At 37.8% G+C, this 17,880-nt stretch overlaps 3 protein-coding genes across 8 annotated transcripts in view; 1 reads left to right on the top strand and 2 right to left on the bottom strand.

The window, feature by feature from the left end:
* Positions 1 to 84: 84 nt before the first annotated feature.
* Positions 85 to 6,126, bottom strand: sertad3 (SERTA domain containing 3). 2 transcript variants are annotated; one of them, XM_014015955.1, is made up of 2 exons: positions 5,955 to 6,126; positions 85 to 3,292 (listed from the first exon to the last, which is right to left on the bottom strand). In XM_014015955.1, exon 2 carries the CDS (start codon positions 3,283 to 3,285, stop codon positions 2,272 to 2,274), a length of 1,014 nt encoding a protein of 337 aa, XP_013871409.1. In that variant the 5' UTR covers positions 3,286 to 3,292; positions 5,955 to 6,126; the 3' UTR covers positions 85 to 2,271. The 2 variants fall into 2 exon arrangements, with proteins under 2 accessions (XP_013871409.1, XP_013871407.1); XM_014015953.1 differs by lacking the exon at positions 5,955 to 6,126 and adding an exon at positions 4,960 to 5,290.
* Positions 6,127 to 6,681: 555 nt separating this feature from the next.
* On the bottom strand, positions 6,682 to 12,594 carry blvrb (biliverdin reductase B). Its single transcript, XM_014015956.1, has 5 exons — positions 12,388 to 12,594; positions 10,730 to 10,891; positions 8,129 to 8,218; positions 7,729 to 7,860; positions 6,682 to 7,052 (listed from the first exon to the last, which is right to left on the bottom strand). The coding sequence occupies exons 1-5, from the start codon at positions 12,470 to 12,472 to the stop codon at positions 6,898 to 6,900; spliced, it is 624 nt and encodes a 207-aa protein (XP_013871410.1). The 5' UTR covers positions 12,473 to 12,594; the 3' UTR covers positions 6,682 to 6,897.
* Positions 12,595 to 13,477: 883 nt separating this feature from the next.
* The window catches only part of sptbn4b (spectrin, beta, non-erythrocytic 4b), a 66,832-nt gene continuing 62,429 nt past the window's right edge, over positions 13,478 to 17,880 (top strand). For 2 of the 5 annotated variants that reach the window (XM_014015950.1, XM_014015951.1), the window contains exon 1: positions 13,478 to 13,848. The gene's annotated coding sequence lies outside the window, so the exon portion shown is untranslated. The remainder of the gene's footprint in view (positions 13,849 to 17,880) is intronic. The other 3 variants (XM_014015948.1, XM_014015947.1, XM_014015949.1) reach the window with 2 other exon arrangements.

Here is a 17,880-nt window from a genome sequence, read left to right as displayed (position 1 = left end):
GTAAGTTATATGCACCTTTAAAACCTGTAAACCTACATATGTAACATGTTATGCAAAAATAATTCTACAAAAACATCAGTTTTCTATTCATGTTTTTATTAAAAACATCCAAAAATTATAACTTTTTAAAAAAAAATGCAAAATACGAGGGCATTCTGCTCTCCATTTCAAAACATTTCAATCAAAGTAAATAAAATAACTGCCATGGTGGTATTTATTAATACCATTAGTGATTCTTTCCTTACATTATGTCAAATAAAACCTTTTGTTTACAACATGAGCCTTTTATAAATAAGTCAAGGCTTCAGGACAGGATGAGATTTACAAAAAACAGGTTGTGTCAACAATTACAGGTTAAATGCTCATCAATATTTGGCAAAGTTACAGGTAAATATAAAATTATTAACAACAAATGTTTTAAAAAACTTACTAAACTGCTTAAAAAGCAATGAAACATCCTCATGACTGACACTTACAAATGCATATTATTTGCAAAAGTGCAACAATTCAAATGTAAACCACAAAAAAAATTAAAATAATGTATATAAAAAACAAACATGGACAGGAGCAGAATCTAAGAACTGAACTGTGTGCAGAGCGAAGGATTTATCAGCCAATGTGGCTAAAAGCTCGATGCTAAACAGTCCAATCAGGAAGTTTGAAAAGTATCTGTTGTAAAGTATAAAGTCAAACACAGAAAACGTGGTTGTTTTCCAGATAAACTGATATGCATGTATGAAATGCAGGCATGCACTCAATGTAAACACTTGAATCTGCATACTTTACCCAACAAAATGATGCAAACATTAAATTAATACTGCTGGACTTCATCCAGCTTTAATAGTCTATTTTCTGTCACTTCAGCTGCTTTTATAAACTCGTTTACAGATTTTAATTTATGAACACTTTAATTATTAATCAGTCTTCATGACTTTACAACAAATATCTTTAACATGAACAGCAGAGTTTCTGCATAATAAAACCAGGACTCCGATAAAAAAACAAATTAAAACAACCTGGAGCTCTGTGGAACTATTACACCGAGAGGAAACTCTTCCAGCAAAACGTTTTTCAGCCTGGATGTGGATGGTTTGGATAAACCGAGGAATACAAATTAAATAAACACCTGACATAAAAACACTAATAAAAATACAGTTTTAGGATATTTTCCTCATTCAGAGTACAGTATTTCCTGGGAGCTCCTGGAGGATTTCTTCACAGAAGATGTGAGCTGGAGTATTAGTGTTTCAGCTGTTTTTGTTTCCTGCATCACAATCATTCATTTGACCTGTCAGAACAGATGATCACACACCTGGCGCCACCTGTTGTCCTGGTGCTGGTACTGCTTCAGTCTAACCAGCAGGAAACGTCTCATTTTCTCTGCATGAGTCATGCAGGTAGTTTCAGTTTGCTGAGTCACACTTTGAACAGCGAAAAAATGCTGATCGTTGCATCATGATTCACCGCTTAACAATTTATTTTTAAAAATAAGCAGTTTTTTGTGCTCACTCCTCACAGTTTTAACTGCGATTTGACCTTCAGTTCAGCAACAAAACAAAAACGTGGTAAAAAGAAAACACAAAAAAAGGTGTACAGGTAAAAAGGTGGCAATCATTTTACAAACCTGAACATTTTCTGAGAGGGAACCGTTTAAAACAAAGTTTAAGTTTGCATTTATCTTTACAAATACAAATGTACAATTTGATCGTACGGGCTTTTAGTGACCCGGTTTGATGTGACGAGTCACATGTATGCTGTTAAGTCTTAATAAAACACATTACACAACATCTGATATAAAGTTGAAAGAATGAACTAGTGATTGGGTAAAAACTCAAACTTGAGCTTTCTTTCTATAAAACCTTAATGTTGAAACTTTTAGGGAAAATAGATGCAAGTTTGTAAATGATTTGACTTGTTTGAGTGTATTTATGCATAACCATTAATATACAGCCTTTATATCTGTAAATACTCCTTTTTTTAATACTGTCCTTACTTTACAAATCCTTGGACGTTCTTATCAAAAGCTGCCAGATGATTCAGCCTCTCGTTGCCATCTTAATGCACCTCTTGTCTTGGACATCAACTTTTTCTACATTTTAAGATTTCTTCCTACCTTCTAATCACCATAATGTGCTACTTTTTGAGGACCATCTATAAAAACACAAAGCTGACAGTGTATGTAACAATTCAGCTCTTGTCCCTATGAGTTCAGACGGAGTTCACTATTTTCACAGTGAAAAGAATTTATTTGATTTAATACAGTCGAAACAATCAAGACTCCACCAAGATCTCCATCAGCTGTTCCAGCTCGAGGCCTTCCCTGGCTTGACCCGGGCCAGAGAACGAAGCGGACCCCGGTGAGGACGGCGATGCGGTGGACGACAGGGGGCTGAAGGAGGAGAACGACGGCAGACCCTTCAGATTGGAGTTGAGAGAAAAGGAGAACGAGGAGGAAGCGGACTGAGAGAGAGGCGGGATGTAGCGAATGAACTCATCCGCTCTGGATAATCCAGCGCCGCTCTGGAGCCCGAGCACACCCATGTCCCGTTCCAGCTGGGACGTGTCTATATCCTGAAACAGGTCCTCCATTGTAACATCGTCCATGTGCTGGGTCCTCGTCACCTCCGTGCCGCCCTCTGGCACCTTGCTCTCTCCTTGCTGATCCCAACTAATGCTCGCCAACGCTACACCTCCTTTACAGGCTCCAGACAGGTTCTCCAAGGACCTGAGAGGTGTCCGAAGAGCTGCCTGAGGATCACCATCCACAGTAGAGTCCAGTGCAGTCAGAATGGAGGAAATTGCAGCTGAAAGCGAAAGATCTGATTCTGTGGACATCGATCCCCAGTCCTCATCTTCCTCGGCTGCAGTCGCGGGGACATCAGAGTCACTCACATGACACGATCTGCTCGCAGCGCAGATCTGAAGGCAGTTTAAAGAAACCACAGGGCAGCCACAGTGCATCGACACCGCCGACTGATGCTTGGCTCCAGCCGAGACGCCGTCTCCCTCCATCTCCTCCGGCACTAACGAGGAGCCGCACGGAGGCAGTGACTCCTCCTCGTCCAGAGGGGGCGCCGTGCTCGTGTCCAGGCTGATCTGTCGCAGAGTGTTGGCGATAAGAACGGAGCGCCGCAGGCTGGGCTCTGCTAGCTCCTGGGTCCGTTGGTACTTGTTCAGTGACACGGAGAAGACGAACTGCCGCTGGCTCTCCCAGAGGGGGCCGCTCTGGTCCAAAACCACCACATCCTCGTGGGGGTGTTTACGTTTCTGCCCTTTCAGAATCATGTTGAATCTGCGGAGGAAGGGAGAACCGGAGGAGTTATTTGGTTTTAGAAATGATCCAAAATTTGTTTATTGTTTTAGCGCTGCTTTAGCAACTAGTGAAACCTGAATTTATCGTTCGGATAAAGTGAACAAAAACAAAATACTGATGTAGCAATAAGGGTAGGGAACCCTGAATAATTGATGTAAAAGTTGAAATTACAACACGACTGTCCTTAGTGACTGAACATTTGATTTGTTCAAATTTCCAGTGATAAGTTTAATGCTAACTGCCTTAGCTTTTCTATGGCATTTTTAATGTTACGTTAGCTTGTTACCACAAGTGTTTAAACCAGAGGTAACCAAAGCGGGGCCTGCAGGCCAAAATTGGCCCACCAAGCCATTTGATTTGGCCCACCAGCAGTTGACCTGGCTACTAGGTCGTATTCTCCTGTTTTATGTAGAAACATCATTTTTCTACTTAGTCATTCCAACCATTGGTCTAACTATATAAAGTGCTGCAGTGCAGACAGTCTTAACTCATGACACTTACTTTACCTTTGAATTATATTAAAATTAAACTTAAAATATGCTACAAGAGACATTTACATTAGATTTAAGCACACATGTAGATTTGCACACTTCGTAAGACCACAAATACTCAAATTTTAATTTATGAAAACTCCCATGAGCTTTTACTGCTGTTTTATAAATGTTTTCTTGTTGGAAAGTAGAAATCGCATTTCTGGTACCGGTACAGTGATCTGGCACAAAACCAAAAGCCATTAAGTTAGCATATATGCTAACTGTTGATAATTTGTTGTGTCCGCAAAGCATTTGATGACCTGCTTGTCAGATTTGAACAAAACCAACAGAAAGTAAGCATCAATTGTACATCTACAATTTCATTTTTTGTGTCAATCCAAACCAAGATGGCCGCCACAGCCAGCACACAAACAGATGTCTTTAACAGTCATACTTACAAATATTGAGCTAAAATGTGATGTGGTAGTAGCTGGAAGTTATCAACACATACTCTGTGTGCTAAAAGAGGTATCCCATTATTACAGAAAAAGTCTCATAATGTTCTTATTATATGATCTTATAAAAAGGCAGTAGGTGATAGGCATTACTTTAATAATTATTAGGTCTTTCATTAAAAGACAGCCAACAGATGTGACTTTCTTTGCAAAGATATGATTTTGTTTTTTGTATTATTTTGAGACTGGGTAAACATTTTGAACTGCTCTAATTTTACAGTTTAAAACATTTAAAAAAGAAAGTCTGATACATAGATAAGAATAAAATGTAGAATAAAACGCTGATTAACAAAAAGGTTTAAGATTAAATTATTTTTTTCTGGAAAGTAATCAAAGGGGATCATGACGGCTTGCATTTAAATTATATTTAAAAAAGTTTTATTCAATACAAATAATTATGTCGTTTAAGGAGTTTTTTTCTATTAAAAGCACCGCTGAAGCAGGCGGGGAGCTGGGTTTAAACGTGGGGGTTGTAACGTTAGTTTCAACTAGGAGGGAAAAAAAGAAGAAAAACTCGAACTAAACGGCTAAAAAAAACGTAAAAGGAGCCAAAAGAAACATGAAATATCTTGGCTAACAATACGAAAAGTCAAATTTAATTAACCCAACTAATCTAGACTTTAAAAGATTACTTGTTTTAAAAGTTAGCGGATCAAACCTGAGTGAGTGAATCTCTCCCCGGCTCTTCTCGCTCGGTTACGTCGCTTCTACGTCGAAAAAACGTGTCGTTTTTCCTTTTCCCTTTCCGACAAAAAGACTAAAAATTTCACGTCGCAGTCGATCAGGATAAAAACTCGACTAAAATGTGGCTTAAAGTGCTAAAAAAAAGTTTAAATGTACCGGAGTAAAAACTTTCTACGGCTACGCATCTGGCTCCCGCCTGTGATTTGAGTTTCACGTCAATAGTTTCAGTTTGAGGCTGCGCATCGAAAGGCATCATGGGTAATGAAGTTTAATTAGGCAACATTTCATGAAAGGATTTTCTATTCACTTTCAACACCAAAAACGCATAAAAACCCATCTATACTTACAAAAACAAATTGTAAATATTTTCATAAATATTAATAAAGTATTAATACTTGTGTTGAAATTTTGTGAGGCAACGCATCTGGCGCCTGATTCGAGTTTCACTGCTCCCGTTTACGTGTCCAAAGCCTTGTGGGTAATGGAGTTTAATTAGGCAACATTCCATTAGAGGACTTTTTCCTGTTCGTTTTTCTACAACCATAAAACTTATGAATAAAATACTCATTATTAAAAATGTAATTATTAATACAACGTATTTTAATTAATCACCGTCAATCAGTATTATGTAACTTGCACTAGCAATTCCTAAACGATGACATCACCTGAAAGAAGGCATTTATTTTTAGAAGTGAATGTTTAAAACCCTGACATAAACGTTAACTTGTGAGGTTCAGTCAACATGTTTTAACCCTGTTACGGCAATAAATAAATAAAATGTAGAGTGAGTAAACAATCCATTAATAAGTCAAAGCGCCTAAAAATGTGAACGATTTCAATGTGATTAAGATTAAGAAAGTCTATCAAACAGGGCAGATGATCACTCACACGTACACGTGAACAGCAGGGACAATTTTAAGTTAAGGGCAGTCATCTAAACTACTATCACAGGAAAAAAGCAGATATTACCTGGAAAAAGCGGCAGTTTCGAAGACAACAGTCAGGTAGAACAGCTTCTCCAGCCGCGACACGACATGTAGAAGTTCATAGTTTCGATGTTAAAACTACAACTCGTCTTTCAGTTTCAGTAAAATGTCAGCGACTCACAAACCCATCCACAGGTCACCCAGTTTTCCTCAAGTTGAGCATTGGAAGAGGAAAATAACATAAAGCTAACGAAATATAAATTCCTGTTCCGATTTTCAAAATAAAAATATTCATGTATAATTTGTTAGTCTACATCACGCAGATAAAATTTACTGAAATTGAACTGTGTAGTGTACAATATAGTATTAATTTTTTAATGTTTGCTTATATCCAACAGGAGAATTTAGCAAAACTATCAGGCATATGTATTTTTTCAAAATTTTATTTTGAAGGCTGGAGTGGATGACTTCCGCTTCTTTGTTTACAGTAACAAAAAAAAAATAATAATCCACTGCACTTGAGCAAAACTAAAAGCCTGAAAGTATGTGTGTGTGTGTGTGTGTGTGTGTGTGTGTGTGTGTGTGTGTGTGTGTGTGTGTGTGTGTGTGTGTGTGTGTGTGTGTGTGTGTGTGTGTGTGTAGTGTTTAAAAGCAAAAGTAAAACTAAAAATGTTAAAAAAAAAACAGTTTGCAACTTGTGAAATTAACACAACTTACATTAAATGCTTTTTTTAAAACACGCAACCTTTGTAAAATTATGTAAACAGCAATGCAAATGATTAGTACGTTTTATTAAAAAGGTCTTAAATGAGCAGCAGATAATAAAAAGATTGGATAAATCCAAAACAAGAATGATTCTTTGAATTTACACACGTATAAATTTTAAATGTCAAATTCTCTTTTTTATGTATTTTGGAGAAAATGTAAAAATGGCATTTATATCTCAGTAAGGTATTTGATCAGAGCTTCTGTTGTGTGTTTTTAGATTATTTGTATTCTCCCCAAACTCCCACTGTCTTGCCGTCCCACTCGGAGGTGGACAGACATTTGACGAAGAAATGTCCCAGGTCGTGTTTGGAGATGGCTCTTCCTCGCTGCATTGTCTCTGACACCATGTAACTCTCAGTCAGAGGAAGGTCGCCTGCAGAGAACAACGACACAACAAACAAAAAGTTATTTTTCAAAACACACACAAAAAACCCTACAAAACATCATTGTAATCACAGAGCTGAACCACGATCATTAAAGTCAAAACAGTTGAATCTTTTACAGATAAAAATTTGAATTTAAATTAAAAATACCACCTTAGTACCCAACAGCAAAAAAAAATTGCCATAGCAGTAGCTGAAAGCTAAAACTAGCAGTACATCGGGTAAAAGCAAAGCATTAAGTAGCAGCTAAAATCAGCACAGAACAAGCCAAATGCTAAATGCAACAGAACAGTCGCTAAAAGCTAACATTAACCAAACAGGAGCTTAAAGATGAACTTAGCAGAACCACAAATTAAAAAAAAATGGCAAAGTAGTAGCTAGTAGCTAAAACCTAGTTTAAACACTAAATTTAGTAAAGCAGAAGGCAAAAGCCAAATATCTACAAAACAGCAGCTAAAACCTAAAATCAACAAAAGAGTAGCTATAAAAAAATTAAAGTATGCTGAAGAGTTCAAAGAGCATAAAAAGATCTCAATGCATTTATATGAAAAAATAAAATAAATCACATTAAATAACTCAAAAAGTTACAAACATCAAGGCAGAGTCGAACGTTTCTGTTCAATTTATACAATATTGTTAAAAACTGGTAAGAATTTCAGTCCTGACCAGCGATGTGAGGAGGCATGACGGCCACGTAGTCCAGTCCCGAGGTCTTCAGCAGCGTGTACATCCTGTCGTGGTCCTCGGTGACAGGAAGCATGCGGGGCGGCACTTTGGCTCGATCCCACAGGAGGAAAACTGCGAGGAAGAGATGAGCCGATAACGGATTTTAAAAAGCTTCACATTCACCTGTTTCCTACTTTCTCATATAAGTTAAACCTTAAACTACATTTAAAAATTGAAATATAGACATCTAAAATACTTTTTTTCCCTCTGAGTGTTGTTGAAGGACTGAAGTTCAGGTCGGAGTTTAAACGTTTGAACTTTACGGTTCCCTGAATATTTTATCACAGCCTGTACAGCACAGTACCAGAAAAACAATATTGATCGTCTTTATCAGCTCTACCTGACATGCAGCCGATCACTTTGCGGATTCCTCGTGCCTTCATGGCTTCTATGATGTTCTTCGTGCCCTCAGACATCACAGTGGTTGGACCTGATGAGCACAGAAAACATTCGATTTTAGACAATTACACAGCATTTCCACACAAACCGTAAAGACTAAAGTTCATTAAAACACCTTAAAGGCAAACCTAAATTAAATTAAATGCTCTTCTTGAACCCTTTGCAGTAAAATCAAAAGCTTAGTCTCTATGTTAAGGTAACAATCAGAACTTTAAAGTGCCTGTGACAACAAATTTTTGTAATAAACGTGAATGCATTTTTGGAAAGATAACATTGAAAATGTCCTGATGCATCTCAGTAATCCAGGTAAAAAATCAAAAAGAAAAAAATTGTGTAGGTCTTCTGGACGGGTTCTTCTCTAATGAAACGTTTCGTCTCTCCTCCAAGAGACTTCTTCAGTCTGAGAGTTTCAGGCTAAATTCAGGCTTTTAAGCACTGCCTCCATGTGACTGATACTCACATCACATGGCTATTGTTGACACAATAATTAACACGATTATTGTGTTAATTAGGACCCAGAGCCAAACCAGTGGTTATTCCGTATGTTGCGGGTGTTTCGGAGAAACTGTGACGTTTATTTTCTAAACATGATGTCCCAGTAGCTTTCAAACCCCAAAACACATTACGGCAAAGGCTGGTTCACCCCAAAGATCCGGTGCCCCGGCACAAACAGAGCAATGTTGTATATGCTGTTAAGTGCCAGGAGGACTGCGACCAGTTATACATCGGGGAAACAAAGCAGCCACTGTTCAAAAGAATGTCCCAACACAGACGAGCTACATCTAATGGCCAGAACTCTGCAGTTTTCACTCATTTACAGGCCAGCGGTCACTCTTTCAGAGATGAGGATGTTCTCATTCTTGATAGAGAGGAACGTTGGTTTGAGAGAGGAGTAAAAGAAGCCATTTTTGTAAAGAAAGACTGTCCATCATTAAACAGAGGTGGAGGCCTCCGTTTTCAGTTGTCCCCCTCCTACAGCACGGCTATTGCCAGTATCACTCCACCCCCTGTTAACAATAGGTGTTAATTAGGTGTCAACAATAGCCATGTGATGTGAGTATCAGTCACATGGAGGCAGGGCTTAAAAGCCTGAATTTTTGCCTGAAACTCTCAGACTGAAGAAGTCTCTTGGAGGAGAGACGAAACGTTTCATTAGAGAAGAACCCATCCAGAAGACCTACACAATTTTTTTCTTTTTGATAACATTGAAAAATTATTGCAAAAAATAATTCACGTCGCCGAGATGAACAGGTGTTGAGATATTCGCATGTGAACTAACAGGAAGTGATGTCAAAGAGGAATGTCTGAATAAAAACAGAGCTTTGCTACAAGACTAACACAGACGGTAGATAAGAATCTGATGTTTTTTACACTATTTTGAAATGAAGAAGAGTTAAAGTTCAAATATATTTTTTCAATAAACAAAAACCAGAGCTTTTCTTTTCTTTAAAGTTCCCCCTTTGATGTCACTTCCTGTTTCACACTAGCTGGGCCAAGTTCATGGGAAAATATGCCAGTTATGTGACAGAATAGATAAAATCATGTGTACTCTGTCAAGTTTCTTAAATATAAAAATGTTTTTTTTTTTACTTTTTGTATTTGAAGGATGTGCACGTCACATGCACTTTAAACTTCAGCAGTCATAATTATTGTAACTGTGACTCAAATCACTTTCGGTCTTGAGAAAAAAATAAATACATATATAATATATACATCCAGAGGACGAGGCAAGACGACAGCATTTACTTTATTTCAACTATTTTCTTTAACATTTCGACAATATTAAACTGTTTAAAAATGGGTCATATTTGTAAAACATGCAATTAGCCCTAGCTTGTTTGGAGCATTGAAGTCATGTAATTTAAAATAGCCAATGACAGCAAGTCTTGCAAGGACATTATAGTGACCAATCACCACCATGCATATATGTTGTTAATTTGAATTTAATTAAATTTTAGTTTATTTTTATTTTATTTACTGATGGCTTTGAGCGACACCATCAAAAGTAGACCTAAATTATACATAGAACTTTATTATTATTTTTAATTTGATTTAAGAAAGCCATTTGATTTGGGTGGGCCCAGGTACAAAGTGGATGGGCCTATGCCCATTTAGGCCCACCCATAGCCACGCCCCTGACGCCAACCGTCTGTATAAGAGCTACACTCTTTGATATACGAGGCCTCAGATGTCCCTCCTGTCCCGGGTCCTCAGGGTCCACCTTCCTGCATAGTTTCCATGTTTCCCTGCTTCAACACACCTGAACTACATCCTCAGTTCATCCCATGCAGTTTAAAGCTCACTCTTCATTTCTGAATCGATAAAAGGAAACGACTGCAAGAACCTGAAGATCCACGGATCTTTGATGTGTGGCGCCCTCTAGTGGAGGTCATGTGATATTTCACTGTTACAAAAGGTCAAGTGAACAGAAACTGAACTTTATCACAGAAACTCTTGCACAATGGGAATAAAAAACAGTTTGTGGAGGAAAACGACTGAGCCTGCACACGGTTTCTATGATGAAAAAGTCGTAAAGCCTCACTGAGGTCGTTCCTGGTGCCCAGGATGATGATGACAGCATCTTGTCCCTCCAGAGTTTTCTTCACGTCGTCTTTGTTCAGGACGTCTCCCACCACCACCCGGGACACCTTGTGGTCCGCCGGCAGGTTGGCGGGATCCCGCACCAACACCGTCACGTTGTAGCCTGACGGGGAACAACGTGCACGATTTTAATGTGATCAACAGCCGAAATGCCAGAGAAAACAACACAAGGAGAAACTGAGCTGTAAAATAAAAGGACTAGAATGATAGCTAAATGTAGCAGACTAATAGCTAAAACTAGAAGAATGGTAGCTAAAAGCTAAAAGTAGCAGACTGATTTCTTTGTGTTTTGCTTAAAGCTGTGAAAGTCATGATTATATGGAAGGAAAAGCGTAGATTTATTCTGATGACCCTCATCCTGTTTGTCTTTCTTGTATTTTTTTCTGCTGATTTTAATAAAATTTCTTCAGTTTCTTTAAACCGGCGCTATTTTTCCCACCAAATGGATCCACCCTTAATGTGCAGTTCAGATACGCAACGGTTTTCTCCTATCAGCTCTCAGATGAACAGCTATGACTCAGCAAAATGCTGAACAGTAACTTCTAACATGACTCGTTGTTTTTCCCCCTTGCCTGGCGTTGAGCAAAGCTGCAGACAAATCACAATAATCACATGACAGGATGTGTTTCAGTGTCTGATTTTACCTTCGTTTGCATCTCTAAAAAACTTTTTTTTATGACAGATTGTGGTGTAAATATGAAGATAAAAACATGAATCAGATCCAACTCATTTATTGATCGGATTTTATCTGAAAAAATCTGCTACATGTTATGCAAAAAAAAGGTTTTGAAAGCAAGAAATAAAATTTATTTTTCTTTTAAACAAGAGAAATTCATCTGATGTTAGAAAAGCCACAATGGAGGAAAAATTATAAAAATAAAGCATGAGTTTTTAGAAAAATAAAAATAAACATAAATGATGAGCTGAAATGCAGTAAAATGAATTAAAACATGAAAAATAAAATCAGATAATGAATGAACTAAAACAGTGGTGCTGATTTTTTAAGCTTCTGAACCACGAAGCTTAAATACGATTAAATGAAAAAAAAATGACCCTTTTATATTGTCATACAAAAGCACGTGGTGAAAACTGAGATACCTCAAATAAAATCAAATTAATATCCAAAAAATGTAATAAAATAGATACACTTGTTTTATCTTATTTCTTTCCAGATGTTCTTGGGTAAATTTACATTGTTAAATAAACAAATAACTGAATAGAGCATAACTATTATTACAGTGAAAATATTCCTGCTGTTATAATTAGTTTATGCATTGTTTTTATTTTTAAAGATCATTTCCCACAGTAATGTCCAGAGTCAGTTAATGAAAATCCAGTATTATATAAATATTACACAGGCCTTCTGCAGCCATAAACTTTGTACATAAAGAAGGTTTAATGCACACATGAAGGCCTGATATGTTTATATTTTGACTCTTACTAAACATTTTTGCTGCCTTATTACAAATGAACCCTCCTGCAAACAACTGTTGCATCCTCCTACACATCTGATTTGACATTAAATCAGCCACCCAAACGCTTGGTCTGACCCCCAAATAACCCAGAACTTTATTCTGATCCACATCCGACTCTGTTTACCTGCAGCCACAGCCAGCGGCAGCGTCGCCAGCCCAGTCATCCCCGTGGCCCCAAAGATGGCGACGTTCTTCACGGAGTCAGACATGCTTTTATATTTGATTTAGTCAGACCCGACACTGAACTACAAGGTGTCCACTGCAGAGTGACAGCTGGGGGTGTTTCATCTGGGGGGAAAAAGTGAGAGGATACGTAAAGAAACGCCTGAGCGGAAACTCCCGCAGCGGTGGCTCCTCCTCTTAAAGGAACCCGTCGTGGCTCTCCGTCTCCGCTAACGCMACGTTAAAAATTTACCGCAGTTGTAGCCATTTTTCTTGTTTTATAACATCGGTTATTTATAGAAGCCATTTTGAATCGAAGTGACTTCAAAATGTAACGAGTTTTACTTTTGAAAACAGTTATTTAATTATGTGTTACAACGGCTTGCCTTACAAATTGAAAAAGGCTGCATTAAAAATGGGTATATATGTTTGAAATGTGTCTAAGTAAAATGCATAAAGCAAAAGCTAAAAAAATTGTAATTGAAATTTCAGTTAATAACCCCTTAAATTGTTTTTTTTATTGTTTTATTTTATTTTTTGGTTTCTTAGGCTTTGTTAAAAAATAAAATAAAGAAAATGTTCTTGTTTTTATGATATTGAAGGAGTTGTGCTCTAAATACAAATGTAAGTTACTGATTTTTGTATATGAGAATGTCATTGTTTTTTTTGTTAATGTTCTCTTTTGTTCAATAAAAAATAAAATAAAATGCATATTAATTAAAAAAAATCCTGCAGTACCTAGTTCCTCCCGCTAGATGAGAGTATGTACAACTGAAGCTGGCGCTATTCGGGCGCTACAATCAAAGAAGAAAACTAATAACATTTTTAGCTAACTTTGTGCAGTGCTAGCTACGAAGCAGTTTGCAAATTTGAAAATTATTCTAATGATTCGGTATGTTTGTATTTTTTATTGTTTTATAAGGATTAATATGAACCATATCGCGTTTGTGTGTAAATCACGGCCTCTAGCGGCTGTCTGAATCATTTTCTCATTGGCAGTTTTCTCTCTGCTCGCCGCACCGATGCTGATATTTCTCTCCAGCATCACCAGCGGAGAGGAGGAGGAGGAGGAGGGAGAGGAGAGGGAGAGGTTGTGTCAGGTGGAAACGAGGACCTCTATGGATATCATCATCGTCCTCCGCCGGCTCGCAGCCTCAGCACCGACCTCCACACCTCCCGGCCGGAGGGTTCCCGCTGCAGCCCCAGAAGGAGGACCCTTTATCCCCACATTATTACTTCACACCCCGCAGCCCGCTTTTGTTATCACCCAGATAAACGTGTAGAAACACGGACTTAATCAAGAGAGGACCACGCTGCTGGAGCAAGTCTCCTCCATTGATAACTGCTCTGCTCATCGATCCAAACCGGCTGCGTCTCAAAGGAGGATACATCCGAAAAGGGATCTGGGTTTTGGACCCTGAAGGTACGACCTGTGGTGATTGTGTCGTTCTGTTTTGTTTTGTCATCCTCTTGGCTCAGACCGAGGAGTGGAGGTGCATGTTTTCCCTCCGTGCTGTTCTGCAGGGAAGCCGGCCTGCATTTGGGTGCAGGTTACCGCAGTGCTCCGGTGAGAGGACGCGCTGTTTCATCATGTCTTCCCCCACATGTGGTACACGATGCCCGCCTGGAAACAGCCAGGTGCCGCCTTGCTCAGCTCGGTCCTCCTTTATTTCTAGAAAAAATATATATATAATTTTTTAGAAGCAGCTATGGCCTGGTGCAGAGGGGACTTTGCCAAGTTGCTGCAGCTTTTAGCAGCTCAGTTTATGGCCTTTAAAACATAATATGTTGATTTATTTTAAAAACTGTGCCTCATGCAAAGAGCAGCAGAACTTCTGACAAGTTCTAAACCCACCTCACCTGAGAAAATATTCATTATAGGTAGATTCTCTGTCCTGCAGCATCATAATCATATCATTGTTTTTAAAATACTCATGGTAAACTATTGGATTAAACATTTTAAATGAATTCAGCAGGCCTGCAAAAACAAACCTGTTTAAACTAGAAGGTCTAATAAATAAAAATGAAACTGAATTTATATGAGAGTACAAATGCTTTGCTTTATCGCCGTCATATTAACAGATTTAACTTTATTTGCTAATATTTCCTCATAAAAATAAAATGTTCTCTTTAAAATTAGCTAGTCTTTTTATGAAACTTTTAGCCTTTAGCTACCGTTCTGTTATTTTTATCTTCAGTTTACCTTGTTTTTACATTTAGCTTTTAAGCTAGCTGTTTGCTAATTTTAGCTTATAGCTATCTTTTTCTGACTTTAGCTGTTAGCTTCCCTCCTGCCACTTTAATCTTCTTGCTAGACTTGATACATAGCTTTTAGCTACCTATTTGCTACTTTAGCCATTAGCTTCTCTTCTGCTACTTTTATCTTCAGCTAGACTTTTGATACATTTAGTTTTTAGCTAGGTTTTTACTACTTTTGTTTATAGCTATCTTTTTGCTATTAACTTCCCTTCTGCTACTTTTATTGTCTTGTTAGCCTTTTGATACATGTAGTTTTTAGCTCTTTGCTACTTTCAGTCTATAGCAATGTTTTTGCTACTTTAGCCATTAGCTTCCTTTCTGCTACTTTTATATTCTTGCTAGCCCTTTAATACATTTAGTTTTTTTCACTAGCTCTTTATAATTTTAACTTTTATTTCTCTACTTTTATTTTTCAGCTAGTTTTTTTAGTACATTTAGCTTTTAGCTAACTGCTATTTTGTGACAGTCTTTTTCTTTTTTAAACTTTAAAAGCGTTTTCTATTTTTATTTTAGCTTAGCTCTTAGTTTACCTTTTAAATATTTTAGCTAGCCTTTTGCTGCTTTATGCCTTTATCTATTATTTTACAACTTTTATTTTCCATCTGGCCTTTTGTTACAGTTGGTTTTTAGCTAGCCTTTTTCTTATTTTATCTTTTAACAGCCATTTGCTATGTAGCTATATTTGAGCGAACCTTTTGCTACATTTAGCTTCTGTCAACCCTTTTAAAACTTTAGCTTTTAGCATTTTGTTCCTTTTGGCTTAAAAAAGCTTTGAGCTAGTTTACTACCTCTGGTATTTTGTTAGTTTTAGCTTGTAGCTATTACTCTTTTTCTTTTAGCTTTAACTCAGTTTTGGCTTCTTCAGCCAGTGTTAGCTATCATTCAGCTGCTCAGCTGTATTCTCACAGAAAATGCATTTTCTGTAGTTACTTGTTTAGTTTCTTGGAACAAATTTAGGAAGTATATACTTTATTTTTCTGACTTCATGTCAAGATTTGATGTTTCGCGACCTGTAGCTGTTTTAGAGACAGACTGCTGAAACGATATTTTTATGTTATGGGAGGTTTATTTTCTGTTTGAGTCTAAACTGGAGGTAATCATGGTTTCCAATTATCTAACAATAATTAATCAGAGGTCTAAACGTCTGCAGTTGTTTTTTTATATAAAGCAGTTTAGTGCAGAATAACTCAGATTTATCACAGATTTGTTTGTTCCCTGCACGTTGGACAGTGTTTCGGGGGAATTTGAGCCCCTCAGCTGTTGCGTTGTTGTGTTGTGAAGTGAGTTTTGTCAGAACGTCTCGTCCAGCTGCTGCTCTCGGCTCCAGATGTTTCACTCTGTGGAGGTGAAGTGATTCAAAGTGACTCGGTGTTTAAAACGTGTCCTGAGTGACGTCACAGCTGAGAGAAGAAGAGGAAGAGACTTTGTCTTTCTAAGAATCTAGACTTTAAAGAGATTTAACCCAAATATGATCAACTCTTCACCATAAAAACTAGATTTAAAAACAAGTATTTATTAGTTATGAGTAATTAACAGCTGTATGTTTGTTTTGTCCCTCGGTCCAGTTTCATTAAAGTCAATGAAGTGACCTTAAAGGGGAGAATTAGCAGAAGTCTGCTGTTTGTATTGAAAACTATAATAAAACTCAAAGTATTCAGAGCTGACGGGACGTCTGAGCCTTATAAAAACTTGATTCTCTTTTCATTCTGCTCAACAAATTTGTTTAAGCTTCACAAAGTAAACGTCTCCGATCAGCGAGCTCGTTAGTTTTGGCATCTAAACGGCTCCACTGCAGCGTTTTGAGGCGCTTGTTTCAAGGACGCCTGATCTTTCCCAGACTGTTTTTTACTTCAGGTGGTCCGTTGTCCGGACGCATCGTAAGCAAACAGACCGACAGGTGAGGACGGAGGGAGGAGTGCTGATTGAGTGAGGGGGAGGAGAGAGAGAGGAGGAGAGAGCAGGGAGGTGGGGGTTGTTTTCATCACACCATCGGTGCAATGGTGATATATTAACGATGACACCGCAAGGGCCATAAAAACACAGTGACTGAGGAGACGCAACAGAAGAAATGCCTTTTAAAATTCAAACAACTAATTGAAAACAGTTCTGATATTTACCAAATTATTCTTAGAGAAAAATTATCACATTTTCCAAATTATGTACAAACAAATAAAGAAAAAAAAAGATGAAATTTGGAAAAGGGGGTGTCTGGACTAACAAAAATGCTTATAACTCAAAAACTGTTCAACATACGAGCTTCAGATTTTTTATTTTTTTTTTTTAGCTCTGATGAGGGGCTATCCATTGGGCCCACCAATGAGCATCTCCCACCACCACCGGACCCCCACCCAAAACAAATAAATCCATTCTGGTGACTTCTGGTTCATTGGTGCCTCACGTCCATGTGGGGGTCATATATGCTACCACCATGTGGTATCTAGTTTTTTTCAGAGAGATATTTCATCACAATCGTACAAATTAGTTAAAACAACAAAACTTCTCTTTAAAATAAGAAGAAAATGTTTTTGAAGTCAGTTCTCTGTTCCACATCAAATGAAAGATTACTGAAAACTCTAACTTTAAGTTTTTGGTTTGAGAGTTGATCATGAGAAACAGGCTCTAAATTTAGTGACAAAAAGATGTTTTTTTTTAATTTAAATTATTACCTTTGGGGCCAAATGAAATGTTAACGAGGTCCAGATTTGGCCCGCACGCCTTGAGTTTGACTCTAAATGATGTCATATTTGAGCTGATGTGATAAAAGAGCTTGCGTGGTCCGTTAGAGCTCAAAGTCCAGCTTCTTCTGTAGAAAACTTACTGAGTTGTAGTTCTTTTCCTTGTTAGCTAAAGTTAGTTAGCTGCGGCGGCCATCTTGAGTCGGAGGGAAATAAGTGAAAGCATAGAAAGCCATCGGAGGAGTGCAATCACTGAGAGCACTCAGAGCTCCTCGGGGGACGTCGAGGCTTCTGAGTAAAGAGCTTTTCTGTTCAGATGTTGTCCTAAAAACCAGCAGAGTGGTCAGCGATCGGGACCACCTGAAGAAAACTAAAAGTGCGTCGTCTGATGTGGAATCTGCCCTCCGTCCAAGAGACGGAGACAAATCAGCTGCTTGACTTCCTGCTAGTGAGAAGGGAACATTTCCCTGGATTAGTTTAGAGTTTTATTTATTAAATAAAATGTTAATAAATCTTCTGAC

Source organism: Austrofundulus limnaeus, unplaced genomic scaffold, assembly GCF_001266775.1.
Source record: "Austrofundulus limnaeus strain Quisiro unplaced genomic scaffold, Austrofundulus_limnaeus-1.0 Scaffold136, whole genome shotgun sequence".
Lineage (NCBI taxonomy): Eukaryota > Metazoa > Chordata > Actinopteri > Cyprinodontiformes > Rivulidae > Austrofundulus > Austrofundulus limnaeus.
Note: the sequence above shows the minus strand (reverse complement) of the source record. Positions and strands in the feature narration are given on the sequence as shown.

Bases quoted from the DNA above. Each gene is read 5' to 3' on its own strand.
- sertad3 (XM_014015955.1), bottom strand. From the start codon at position 3,285: ATGATTCTGAAAGGGCAGAAACGTAAACACCCCCACGAGGATGTGGTG.
- blvrb (XM_014015956.1), bottom strand. From the start codon at position 12,472: ATGTCTGACTCCGTGAAGAACGTCGCCATCTTTGGGGCCACGGGGATG. The intron at 10,892-12,387 runs GTAAACAGAGTC...GTTCCCCGTCAG, and splicing joins GCCGCTGGCTGTGGCTGCAG to GCTACAACGTGACGGTGTTG. The intron at 7,861-8,128 runs GTAGAGCTGATA...TCTTCCTCGCAG, and splicing joins AGTGATCGGCTGCATGTCAG to TTTTCCTCCTGTGGGATCGA.